The following is a 13,804-nucleotide window of genomic DNA, read 5'->3' as shown; positions in this document are numbered from 1 at the left end:
TGAACAACAACAACAACAATAACAACAACATCAACAACAACAACAACAACAACAACAACAACAACAACAATAATAATAATAATAATAATAATAATAATAATAATAATAATAATAGTCAAGACGAAGAGCGGAATTTGATTGTATAGATATTTCATTAGTTGAACAATATTTCAACAATACTCCTGTCTTTGTCAAATTCAAAATAAGAGGTGATAATAATAATAATAATAATAATAATAATAATAATAATAATAATAATAATAACATCGAAAATACCTTAGGAATGAGAACCCAGGTTCGAAATTCCCCCAAGACACCTGATGAAGGCTGGACGGTATATCAGCCGAAACGTTGTGTTAACAACAAACAAGATGAAGACAAATATCCGTCGAATCTAAATAATGTACAAACGCTACTGTTTTAGATTGTCCCTCTTCTAACTTTGGCAATACAATGCCGCTAATTCTAGTAAGTGACTCCTACACCATCCCCTTATATATAATTAACAGAATGAGATAAAAGAGATCCAAGGTTGTAAATAGTTTACAGAACATTTATAAAGAGAAGGTCTTACAGCTGTTTCCGAGATATTTTATATATCCCTTCATCAGAGACAGTGCGAGAAAATGTTTAAGTAATAATTATTATAGAGAAGATATGAAATACAGAGTGAACTGGAGAAATAAAAACAGAAGTGAGATACGTAAGAATATTGTATTTGCAGTTCCATTATTTAAGCAGAATGGTGTATATATATATATAAGTTTCCTGTACACATATGTATATAATTGTTCCGCTCCATCAGAAATCTGCAATGGCTCCATAACTACCGTCTCGGCTATAATCTTGGAGCCCTAGTAATCCGTCACAGTACTTACCTAGCGTACTTAATGTATTAGTATAACGCTCGGGAATTGAAAAAGTCTTTAGCGTTTCGAGCCTACGCTCTTCTACAGAAAGGAACACAGAAAGAAACAAGGAGAGAAATAAGGTGAGAAAAAATGTGTGTAGTGGTTAGCGATCTATCATGGCGAATATATATATATATATATATATATATATATATATATATATATATATATATATATATATATATATATATATATATATATTGTTAATGTTTACATGTTAAGGACTTGCTTTTAAATGTGGGACATCTGGATAGTTTGCATAAACATAATAAAAGACATAACTTTCACTGCCTTCTTGAAAACATTTCTATTAGATTTTTAATCATATTTTGAAGTCTATTGTATCTTCTTTACATGTTAATGAAAGACATTGCTACAGAATTTACGAAGTAATCTTTTCTGCTCTAGACACAAGGCCCAAAATTTTATAGGAGGGAGCCAGTCGATTAGATCGAACTCAGTACGCAACTGGCACTTAATTTATCGACCCCGAAAGGATGAAAAGCAAAGTCGACCTCGGTGAAATTTGAACTCAGAATGTAAAGACAGAAGAAATGCCGCTAAGCATTTCGCCCGGCGTGCTAACGTTTCTTATTTCTTTACTGCCCACAAGGGGCTACACACAGAGGGGACAAACAAGGACAGACAAACGGATTAAGTCGATTATATCAACCTCAGTGCGTAACTGGTACTTATTTAATCGATCCCGACAGGATGAAAGGCAAAGTCGACCTCGGCGGAAGTTGAACTCAGAACGTAGCGGCAGACGAAATACTGCTAAGCATGTCGCCCGGCGTGTTAACGTTTCTGCCAGCTCGTCGCCTTCGTTTACGAAGTAATCTGACTGAAGAATGTCTTAACTGGTTACTTCCGGTTGTGATTTAGTCTTGTAGCATTTCAACATGATTCATCATCTATACCTTTGATTAAGAGTGAAATCAATTTTTCGTAAGGTAATATTGATTTTACTCTCTCACTGTAACTTATGAGAAAAATACCAGTTTCCTCGAGCTTATTTTTAAGCTTCAAAGTGAAGAAGATAAACGTAAACAATGTCGTTAGCCTTATTCGACAATGCAAATATGTTATGCTGCCAGCTAATATTCCCAGCCTTTCATATTCCTTTGCTTTCGTATATAAACCTAATTCCAATATTTTTATATTTATATATTTTTTATTTTCTGCAACAAGCTAATAAATAACCTTTTGAAAGTTTTCAATGATTTTTCTGAGAAAACTGCAATATGTTACCATTCATATTGACAATAAGTCACAGAAAATGTTAGGTTAATAAAATCATTGAGTAACCAAATGTTGAACTTGCGAACATGATAAATTGGAAAATATTTACGTTTCTGGTGTATTTTTTCTGCTTTCCAGCTTTGCACGGTATGTAATATTAACTTTCATAACTAACTTTAAAAAAGTGATTTTCGTAATTTTCAAAACTATAAACTTGATTAGAAATAAACACGAGATGTTTGTATGTTCATTGGTTAGAAATGTATGTTAAATATAGTGACTATATTACAACTTAGCATAATATTTATAGTTAATAGTCTAGATTTATTTTCAATCGAGAAGGAAACTTAATCTGTGATATCCAGAATATCAAATATGTATGAGAAAATTATGAGAAATATTCTAAAATTACTGTACATTACCTTATAAAACAAATATACAACACACGTGAGTGTGTTGTATATTTCCACAACTCACACACGCACGCACGCACACACACACATACAGACACACGATGCACGCACACACACACACATCTTTAAATATTTTTCATTAAATATTTTACCTCTTGCCTCCCCTAGGAATAAAAATCTTATGCACCATGTTTCAACAGGCTCATTGATCAACATTGTATAATTCTTACAAACGATAGTGTTGAATATCATTTTGCTATAAGTTTCTTCTCATTCTGAACTGAGTTATGTAAGCAAATATCTCTTGCCTTTTTCTTCTGTTCAAAAGTTTTACTTCTCATAAATTACCTTCACTGCAAAAAAAAAAAAAATAAAACAATTTCACTTCCGTTAAGTAAGATTTAAATTAATAATTATTATTGTCGTTATTATTAAGGCACCAACAAGGCGGTGAGCTGGCAGAATCGGTAACACACCCGGTGAAATGCTTAGCGGTATTTCGTCTGCCGCAACGTTCTGAGTTCAAATTCCACCGAGGTCGACTTTGCCTTTCATCCTTTCGGGGTCGATAAATTAAGTACCAGTTACGCACTGGGGTTGATGTAATCGACTTAATCCCTTTGTCTGTCCTTGTTTGTCCCCTCTATGTTTAGCCCCTTGTGGGCAATAAAGAAATAGGTATTTCGTCTGCCGCAACGTTCTGAGTACAAATTCCGCCGAGGTCGACTTTGCCTTTCATTCTTTCGGGGTCGATGAAATAAGTACCAGTTACACACTGGAGTCGATGTAATCGACTAGCCCCCTTACTGGGTGACAGTACCAGCCTCACTTTCCTTTTCAGGTGGAACCTGAAATAGTCAATGAGGCCTTGACCAAAGATGGTTGGTACCCATCTTCAACCCTTTCAATCGTGTCCGCCACAAAACCTCTTTTGTCATAGCCACCAGACAGAAAAATTACCCTCCCTTCCCGGTCAAAGGAAGGAGGCGATCTTCACAATGGACTCGGACAATAACTGGATCCGTCCTACACGTGACAATAACTGTTCTACAGAGATCCACAAGTCAGCAATGTGCGGATACTGTACGAGAGCATGCAGAACGGTTACATTGTTCCGCGTGCATCTCGGACAAGCCTGACTGACTGTACACCTGTGCCTGTAGAACTTATCTCGAACTGGCAGCGCCCTCCGGTAGCATTGCCAGGCCAGGTATTTCTGGAAGTTATCCATAGTTCCTGGCCCGAAAGTCCTCCGGAAGAGACCAGCCAGTTGATTCTCCTCGACATCCAGGACCTCTCCGAGTACGTCGTTGCTCTCGCCCTTCACTAATCCCCTATAGAACTCCAAGGTGAAACTTCCACCGACCGCATTTCCCGAGTGGCCGAGGATTGTGAGCGCTTGGAAACACTGTAGGTGTCAAGCACACTGCCTCGATCTACGTCTGATCCAAGAAGGTAGCTCCGTCAAGGAGACGAGCTGCGGAAAAAGCGCGTTCAACAAACGACGACTACACCTGATCACCGTTAAGGTATCGCTGGAGATGTCGCAGTCTCAGCGCATGTCTCAGTCACGGCATGCCCAGTCCTCCATGCAACGAGTGTTGACAGGAAGCGGAAGAGCAAACGCACCAGTCCGTTCAGCCACGAAGCGGGGCAAGGGACGTCATTCAGGCGGTAGTATATGACGCATGCGATGTACTCGTTCGCCACCTCTGCCCGAACTTTCAGGGACAGCTTCATCTCGGCCTATTTCTGGGTAAGACTGGCCGCCCTGTCTGTCACCTCGCCCCAGTTCTTGTCCACTTGGAGATCTGGACTGAACCAGACCCCGAGCAACTTAACAGGTCCTTCCGTCCAGCGCCCCACCAAGCTGTCGGTTGGCATGGGCCTGCCTCTCCTGGTGCCGAGCTACAGGCCCACTGACTTCTCCTAGTTGATCATTGCTCCTGTCACCGCTTCGTATTCCCTTAGGGTAGTGTCGACCATCTCGACTTCCGCGATGTCCGACACTATCACGGTGACGTCGTCCGTATACCCTGACATAAACCCTCTGCATCCCAGTTCACGCAGGATGCCCCTCGAAACCTCCAGCTTCCAAAATAATGGCTCGAGTGCCAGTATGTAGAGAAGCGGTCAGAGTGGGCATCCTTGATGGACCGAACGTGCGATACTAAACGATTCCGAGAGATGGCTATTTACTTTGACCACCGAACAGATGTCGCTGTACATTGGAGCGATCCAGCCTCTGAAAACAGCCTCCAAATACAGATGGTCGACCCTATCAAAAACTTTCGATTGATACAAATGGGTCAGGGGCCCACCCATGAAAGGTTCTTTACTAACTCTCTCTATAATGTATCGCGTGAGGTGGAGGTTATCGTATATAGTTCTGCTGGGGATAGCGCAAGTCTACGCATCACCCATCGTAAGTGTCCCGTTGAACCACAATCGTGGCACCTCGGCCTTCTGCCCGCCATGTTCACCCTTAGTTCTACTCCATTCGATAGGGAAATCAGGTCTGGGACTTTCTCTAACTGCTCTGGCTTCACGTGGAGAATAACTTCCAAGGTAGTCCCAACCCAATTCTCCTTCCTCGATTTTTTAACATCCAGGAGATTCTCTCCCCCGTCCGTACAAATACAGGCGAGAATCCACCATAAATCCAGGCCCGGTGGGACACCAGGTCCCATAATTCGCACCGTCCTTCTTCCCATGTACGTTGGGAAGAGAACGATTTCATCGGTGCGTCACGTGGTCACCGAGCTCTGTCCCTCGATTTTAAAGAGGACCTCTATTCCGCCGTACTGCCTCGCAATGTGGTGGATACCCTGTCTTTCAAGGCTTTTTCCACCTGGTCACGCTTAGAATTTTCGAGTTTCCTTTTCTTTGTGTTCACACACCTGTAGACAACTGTCCGTTTGGCTGTTGGTTCAAGCATGTCGCTTGGAGGCGTCAGTTCTACCTTCCTTCCATTCATTTTCATATATTTTGCTGCCTTGTTTAGTTTTTCTATTTTGTTCTCCAATGAGATGTTAACTAATTCCTTAGCTGCCGTGTCTCTTTCCCGCCGCTAACTCTATTTTTGTTAGACTCTTCGTAGCAGTTGCTTTCAATGTTATTCTTCGTGCTACTACACTTTCTATGTAGGGAGGAAGACTTCACTCCTTCCTTCCTCTCACCTTCTTTCTGCTTTTCATCTTCTTTCTTCTTTTCTTGACTCTCCACTTCATCATCATCATCATCATCATCTTCTTCTTCTTCTTCTTCTTCTCATCCTGATGTCTATTGCCAATCATGGTGGGGAGGACAGGGAAGTCCTCATGCAAATTGCTGTACCACCTTCCTTCCTCACTCCCGCTTTTCGTCGCCATCTTCAATGCATTTTGTCCGACATGCTAACGATTCTACCAGCTAACCGATTTATTTTTCTTGTACCATTTAGCCATTTCTAATGAATCAATTTACATATGATTCTTTTATCCTACTTTGTACATTGTGAAATTTTTGTTTCATTCTTTAGATACAGGCATGTCATTTTTCACAGTTGGACCCATCAAAGATGTTATTCAAAAAGGGAGGCAACTTTTTTTGGATCAAGGTGCTCAAAATATAGTAAAATCTGGTACAGTTCCTTACAACAGTAGTTTGGCAGTCAGTTATGGGAAGTTAGACAAAGAAAACTTCATAATGATGGGTCATTATGTACAGGTTTGTATTTCGTATGATAATAATAATAATAATGATAATAATAATAATAATAATAATAATAATAATAATAATAATAATAATAATAATAATAATAATAATAAGTATCTGTGTGAGAGAGTGAGAGGGAGGACAAAGCGAATCGCAATGAAAAACAGTATATTAATAAACAAAATACCCCGGAGAAACTGAGAGTATTCTAACAACTTAACTTTGTTGAAAACGAATCAAAGTTGAGATGATGCGCATGATCATTCTGAACCCGTTCCAGCAGATTTAAACACAAATATGTTAATCGCTGTTGCATTTCGCCATCAGAGAATAACTTCTCCCTTCAGGTAATATATGTTGACAAAACACTCGATTCAGTGGTGGGGTGGACTTTGAGACGTCGTTGTTTCGATATAAATTGTATCTTTTCAGTCAAAGTTATCCCTGGGTTTCTAAACCAGCAAAGAAATTATTTGCTGATGCGTAAAACAACGAGAATCAAAACGAAAACTAAATACAACAGCAATTATCATTTTCACGTGCAAATCTACTTGCGTAGATTAAGAGTAAATATGTAAATCCTTCTCGCTATTTAATTCAATAATTGTTTTTGTATTTTTTTAATATTCCTCCTTTCTTTAATTTTAGGTGATGATGGTTACATGCAAGAATATTCTTCAGGGCTACAGCGAAGAAAATCCAATTCATATAAAAGATTTCATTTACCAAATGAAACATTCGGGGCTTCTCCAAGTCGCTAACAGAACTGAAATACAACAAATAAGCATTGATTTTATAAGTGCTGACAAAATGGTAAGTTCATTTCACGAAAATAATTGAAAACATCCGAGTTGTTTATTCTTCTGTTGTTAACTTTACTGAGGTCAACTTTACCTTTCATCCTTACAAGGTCGATAAAATAAGTACCAGTTGAACACTTGTACGATATAATTGACTAACCCCCTTCTTTCCCATGAAATTTCAGATCTTGTGCCTATAGTTGATAGGATTATTTGTTGTATAAGAAGCTGGCCATCTAAATCGTTAAAGTGTAGGAAAAACGCTTTTTTTCTTTTCTTTTTTGGCATTTTTTCCAAATCGTTGTATTCTGAGTTCAAAGTTCAAACTTGACTTTAATCCCTGTAAAATTGCTGTCCTTTTGCCTAAATTAAGAAAAAAATCATTGTTACTATTATCAAGGTGGCAAGCTTGTAAAATTGTTGGCGCTTGAGACAAAATGCTTAGCAGCGTTTCTTGCGATTCTTTACAGTCCGAGTTGAAATTCCGTCGAGGTTGGTTTTGTATTTCATCCTTTTGAGATCGATAAAATAAGTACTACTTGAGCACTTGAGCCGATGTGATCAACTTAACCACTCCCCTAAAATTGTTGACCATATGCCAAAATTTAAAACCATCATTATTATTGTTATTGTTGTTGTTCATGTTGTTGTTATTTATTGTTTTTAAGGCTGAAAGACTACAAAACAGATATCAGCAGGATTTAGTGAAAAAAGAAGACATATTACAACATTTTGGACTGGAATTACAAGATTTTGCCAATATTGTTTCTACTGCAGATGCCGATGAAATTTTAACTAACCAGACTGTACTTGACATCAACTTGTTAGTACTTCCTGGGGACTTCGATGATAGTTTGAAGGTAAGTATTTGAATAATTCAAACACTAGATTTAAATTATTTATATTAAGGCTAAATCACACGTCCTTGTTTAACTCGTTGCTAGAGTCAAACACTTTCCTGCACACTTTAGGAACTTAGAAGTAGAAAGCGGAAGCTGTGAGGGAAGAGGTTGGAAAGAGAAGGGAAAAGTATTATAAGGATAGGTAGATTACACGGACGGACAGTCAGACAGCTAGATAGAGAGATAAATAGAGAGAGTAGATAGAGCAGCAGTGAAAGACAAAGAGAGAAAGAGAGAAAAAAAATTGTCAGCTTATAGTCGAGCAGATAATGAAGTATAAAGAGGAATAACAGACTTAGAGTGGAATAAATAGCAGGAGTAAATGATAAATGAGGAGTTGGAAAAAAGAAAGATAAAGCTCTACAATTGAGAGATAATGTAATAGGGAGGTAATTTGATAAAATAACAGAGATATAAAGAGTAAGCGAATGAGTGAGTGAGAGTAAACAAATATAGGGAGAAGAGAGTAAGAAAGAAATTAGTCTGATAACGAAGTGCCTGATGAAGAAGCGAAGTGAAGGCAGATTTTAAGTGAGGGAAGAAAAGCGGGTTCGTTATATTTAATAAGAGAAAAATTAGTGAGCGAGCAAGTGAGTGAGTGAGTGAGAATAATACAGGAGAGTGTGGGTGTGAGAATGTGAAACTGATTGACTTGGAACTGCAGAATGAAAAGGGAGATTATATTCTGAAAAAGTCAATACTCTACCTACAGGAATTGATGAGAAGAATTGGTCGGCAAATAACAGCGCATAACATAGGGTTTAAAAAACCCTTGAATGAAAAAAGACAGAAAGCTACCTTTGGAGCTCGAACCACGCATCTATTGTAGCCCAGCCTGTGTAGTTTACGTATATGTGCAGACCGAGTCTGACAGGTATCTTATATTTTGATGGGTTTTCTTTTCCGTCAAAGGGATGATTTTTAATCCTATATATTTTGAGCTATTATTTACTGTTGGATTAGCATTCGAGATATATGGTTGTAGAAAACTTATTAGTATATATATATATATAGCATTCAATACATATATACTTACGAAGTCCCTTACGTTTACGTTGTATACTTTGTGTGAAATGTAACTTTTTGTTTGTTCCTACATTTTCTCAAAACAGTAAATCAAGCATCGAGTTATTTATTGATAAACGAAATATAAAAAAAAAAAACACAATCATATCCATATTTCAGTTTTTTAATCTATTTTAACAACTGTTCCATTCTTTCTTCCTTTTCTTTTCAGGTACACCACCTGGAATTTAAAATTTCTAGAGAATCATATCAAGCCCCAGGATTTGAAACGAACCAAAATTTCGTCAATGGTACATTTTACAGCATTGAGTTTGAACCGAATGAAGAGGCAATCAATGAACAGAATCCGGAATCGTATCAAGTGGCCGTAGTTAACATGTTAAAACTTATGCCTTCCAAAGATGAACTATAAACATTTTATAGAATATTTTTATTATTCTTCTCATTAATATTATTATTGTTGTTGTTGCTATAGTTGTCTTTGATTTAACAATGTGTCTATGTATCAACTTTTCTTTCGATCTATGTATCTACTGTCTCTCCCTCTCTTTCTCTCTCACTTCCTCTGTGTTACTCCTCTCACCGCTTCTGTCTATTATATATCCTCGAGTTCACTCCAAAAGTGACACCGAGGATATGGTAGAAGATACTCGTCCAAGATATAATGCTTTAAGATCGAACTCGGAACCATGTAGTTACAAAACAAACTTCCTTACCATACGGCCGCGGCAACGCCCAACAAAATATTTTAAATTATATATTCGAATTATTGTAATCACATTCATGAAATGCTGTAATATTTTTCTTTTAAATAAAACGTATAGACATTAGATAGTAAAATTTATGAGTGATTTCAACGATTTCTTCCATTGTTTTGCATGGATTCGCCATTTTCTATCATGGACAAAGCAGTCGCCAATTTTTACGATACGGGATTACTACTAAATTATATGCGCGCGTCTATGGTGTGTGTATAAAATCCATACATGGTTTTAAACATGGAAACATTACCCAACTCAGCTGAATATCTATGTAAATTGGATCCTGGTCATTTAAATATGAACTTTTCTTCTAATTCAAGACTTCCTTTAGCTGCAACACTACAAAAATGTATACAGTGAAACCTTTTTCTATACAAAAGACTCAAACAAGAATGTTATCATTTTTTTTCTCTATATTTCCTTTTCACTTGTACTATATATGTGAATCTTACCTTATGAATACGCACACTAATATATCTATGTGCTGACTATTTTCCTAATTTTATTTCCATACATGTAAATACATAGAATAAAACTCTTTTCCTCCTTATATTGAAAATATTGTTTTAATTACACTATATATATATAAATACAAAATGGGACAAGAACGCAAAACATCCGGACAGTTAGGTGATACAAAAATGGGATAACAAAACCTCCAGATAGACGATACAAAGAAAACAAGGACGGGTCATTCAAAGTTTTCTTTCCTCAGTCGAGTACCAGATTATCTTCGCAATTTCGGCTGATTGTACTCGAGATTGCTCCAATATGGCCAGCCCCAAGGAAAAACTAAGCTAAGAGCATTAGATTCATTGGAAGAAAGCAGCGAATATATACAAAAACAAGGACGAAAAAAAAAAGGAAAATGTTACACAAATACAATAAAATGAAACAGGACATAACAACAGGTGTCTTTCGACTAAGGACGAATTAAATTAAGCTCGCGTGTGTGGAAAAAAAGTCTTACCCGTCGGTTACGACGACGAAGCTTCCAGTTGATCCGATCAACGGAACAGCCTGCTCGTGAAATTAACGTGCAAGTGGCTGAGCACTCCACAGACACATGTACCCTTAACATAGTTCTCGAGGAGATTCAGCGTGACAAGGCTGGCCCTTTGAAATACAGGTACAACAGAAACAGGAAGAAAGAGTGGGAGAAAGTTGTGGTGAAAGAGTACAGCAGGGTTCGTCCCGCCCCCTGCCGGAGCCTCGTGGAGCTTTAGGTGTTTTCGCTCAATAAACACTCACAACGCCCGCTCTGGGAATCGAAATTGCTATCCTACAGCCACTGGGCCATTACGCCTTCTGTGTATATATATAAATATATATATATGAGAGAGAGATCTTTTAACTTTTATTTGTTTTAGTAGACGGCGGCCGTACTGGGCCACCGCTTTGAAGGGTTTAGTAATGTTTTTTAAAGTTTCCTTCTTATTCTGTCGGTCGCTTCTTGCCGAACCATTAAGTGACGGGGGGGGGGCGTAGACAAACCATCAAGCAGTGGTGATGGACAAACACGAACACAGACGCACACAGATATATACATATATAAAATGGTTGGAAAGGTAGAGAACTTTTTATTTTCCATGGTAGGCAACTTGTTACTGTTGAATTATTTCCCTTGCTATAAAGTAGAAAGCTTCATATTCTAGCAATGTTAAATCTATGAACGAGGTATTAACAGTAACTGCACGATAAAGTGAAGTATATTTGCCACTTAAATGTGGCTGACCCCTAAGGGTGGATGTTGCTTCCCTTGGCAAATACAGACAGGACACAGATGTGTGTCGATAGCCAGCTGGAGGAGATGTCCTCCTGGAGCTAAAAGCAACAGTAACATCCACCCTTAGGGGTCAGCCATATTTAAGTGGCAAATATACTTCACTTCATATTCTAGTTTGTCAAATATTTTGAATCTTCATATTTTTTCCTCGCTTTTTTTTTTTTTTTTTTTTTAACTTGCTGAGAAATGGATTATTATTGTTCAATATGTGATTCTAAATAAAGATTCTCAATACAATGTGTTTTCTTACTCCTTTAAACTCGGGTGCTTATATACTTCAGTAGGAGTGCGGTTGCGCAAGAGCGTTTTCTGAATGCCCCGATTTCTTTAATGCTGTTCCCGCGGAACAAACGTAACTATTTCATCTTATTTTAACCAAAAGTTTTCTACGGATCTGTGTGTGTGTGTGTGTGTGTGTGTGTGTGTGTGTGTGTGTGTGTGTGTGTGTGTATGTTTGTGTGTCTGTGTTTGTCCCCCCAACATCGCTTGACAACCGATGCTGGTGTGTTTACGTCCCCGTAACCTAGCGGTTCGGCAAAAAGAGACCGATAGAATAAGTACTAGGCTTACAAAGAATAAGTCCTGGGGTCGATTTGCTCGACTAAAGGCGGTGCTCCAGCATGGCTGCGGTGAAATGACTGAAACAAGTAAAAGAGTATATTTTCGAAGGAAAAAAAAAAATAAGAAATTAAAAATGAAGATAGGGTGCACCTTTCGGCATTGAAATAGGATATCAAGAGTGATCTCCCTTCTTTTGTGAACGCCTACAATCTGCATTTAATCTGAATTGTTATAACGGTGCGAAAGTGTATGAAGGCCATTTAGACTAGATTGCCACGGCTGGAGCGGGATGGTAACTTTTGCAACTTTTTAAAAAAACATGATGGTCTCGGTTGGAACCGTTAAAGAAAACCAGACTTATCGAAATAACATATTTTCAAGCACCCGCGCATATGAATTGGACTTGTTATCTCCCATTCTAAAACTACTTTCAGAAAATTTAATAATTTCTGATTTAGATGTAAGGTCAGCACTTTTGAGGAAAGAAAATTGCCGATACCATTAATACCATCGATTCCAGTACTTGACTGGTACTTTATCTGGTGAACCCCGGAGAGGTTAAATGCAAATTAGATCACAGCAGAATTCGAACGTTAAAAGCCTGAATAAATACTGCTTACTATTTTTTTTTCCGCAATGCTTTCATGATTCGGCCAATCCACCACTCCTTTCGAAAAAGTAATTGTCAGAACCAAGTGTGGCCTTCTACTTTGTACTGAACAGTATATGAAGAGTGATCGCCCTTGTGATACGAAATCTTAAGTGAACCAAAATTCGGGATTATTGTAATTATGATAATGAAATTATTGTGTATAATGCTCAGGTGCACTATAACTCATCAAAGGTGCATGTATCATCACTGACAACAATTATTAACCAGTCAGGCATATTGTTGTTCTTCAATGCAGTATGCCATTCAGCTATATCTTCTCGTACTGACTGCTTGTTGTTGTCCACATCCTGGCAATGACAATACACTATTCACTGCTTTATACATAATATTTAGAATTATGTACAAAAGCCAGGAAAGTGAACAGTGTATGAATCATGATATACATGTGTGCATGCGTATTGAGGCGGGATATTAGGTATAGTGTTAGCGAATTCCAGGGAACATGGAGGTTTTAAAGAATGCAATGTCTCGGCAACTAACAACTGATGCAGGTAGTTTGTTCCATGCTTCAGCAACTCTGAGTGTAAAAAAAATGTTTCTGGAAGCCATGGGTGCTTTGCTGTTTTCTGACTTTGTAGGCATGCCCACGTGTGTTAGACACATGGAGTTCAAAAGGGTTCTCAAGGTGGTTGTTGGCACGATGGTTGATAATTATGTGGGTGTTTACCAACTCAGTTGCCAGACGTCGGAGCTTCAATGTATCTATGCCCAGAGAAGCAAGGCGTTCAGAGTATGATAGATGCCTTATGGAGGGTATTTGCTTGGTTTCACGTCTCTGAACAGTTTCCAGGAGGTAACTATCCTGAGCAAGATAGGGGCTCCAGACTGGTGATGCAAATTCCAAGTGTGGCCGCACCATAGCCATATACAGCCTTAAATAGATAGCTGGAAAGCGGCTGACAAAGGTCTTTCTGAGTGATGCCAAGACACCCTCGGCCTTCTTAACAATTTTAGAGATGTGCTTTGTCCAACGCACATCGCTGCTGACAGTAATGCTCGGGTCACGTTCACAAGAAGACTAGTTGATATTAGT

The 13,804-nt window shown here is 38.3% G+C and overlaps 1 protein-coding gene across 1 annotated transcript; it reads left to right on the top strand.

Moving 5' to 3' along the window:
• The first annotated feature begins 2,143 nt into the window (after positions 1 to 2,143).
• Positions 2,144 to 10,301, top strand: LOC106883826 (uncharacterized). Its single transcript, XM_014934966.3, has 5 exons — positions 2,144 to 2,300; positions 6,087 to 6,274; positions 6,911 to 7,075; positions 7,731 to 7,922; positions 9,202 to 10,301. Exons 1-5 carry the CDS (start codon positions 2,240 to 2,242, stop codon positions 9,400 to 9,402), a joined length of 807 nt encoding a protein of 268 aa, XP_014790452.2. The 5' UTR covers positions 2,144 to 2,239; the 3' UTR covers positions 9,403 to 10,301.
• Positions 10,302 to 13,804: the final 3,503 nt, after the last annotated feature.

This window comes from Octopus bimaculoides, chromosome 6 (assembly GCF_046866305.1).
Source record: "Octopus bimaculoides isolate indiv1 chromosome 6, ASM4686630v1, whole genome shotgun sequence".
NCBI classification, from domain to species: domain Eukaryota; kingdom Metazoa; phylum Mollusca; class Cephalopoda; order Octopoda; family Octopodidae; genus Octopus; species Octopus bimaculoides.
Note: the sequence above shows the minus strand (reverse complement) of the source record. Positions and strands in the feature narration are given on the sequence as shown.

What these genes read in the sequence shown, in the direction of transcription:
- LOC106883826 (XM_014934966.3), top strand. Translation starts at nt 2,240, where the DNA reads ATGATAAATTGGAAAATATTTACGTTTCTGGTGTATTTTTTCTGCTTT. An exon ending in CTGCTTTCCAGCTTTGCACG is followed by an intron (nt 2,301 to 6,086) that starts GTATGTAATATT and finishes TTCATTCTTTAG; the next exon opens with ATACAGGCATGTCATTTTTC. An exon ending in TGATGGGTCATTATGTACAG is followed by an intron (nt 6,275 to 6,910) that starts GTTTGTATTTCG and finishes CTTTAATTTTAG; the next exon opens with GTGATGATGGTTACATGCAA.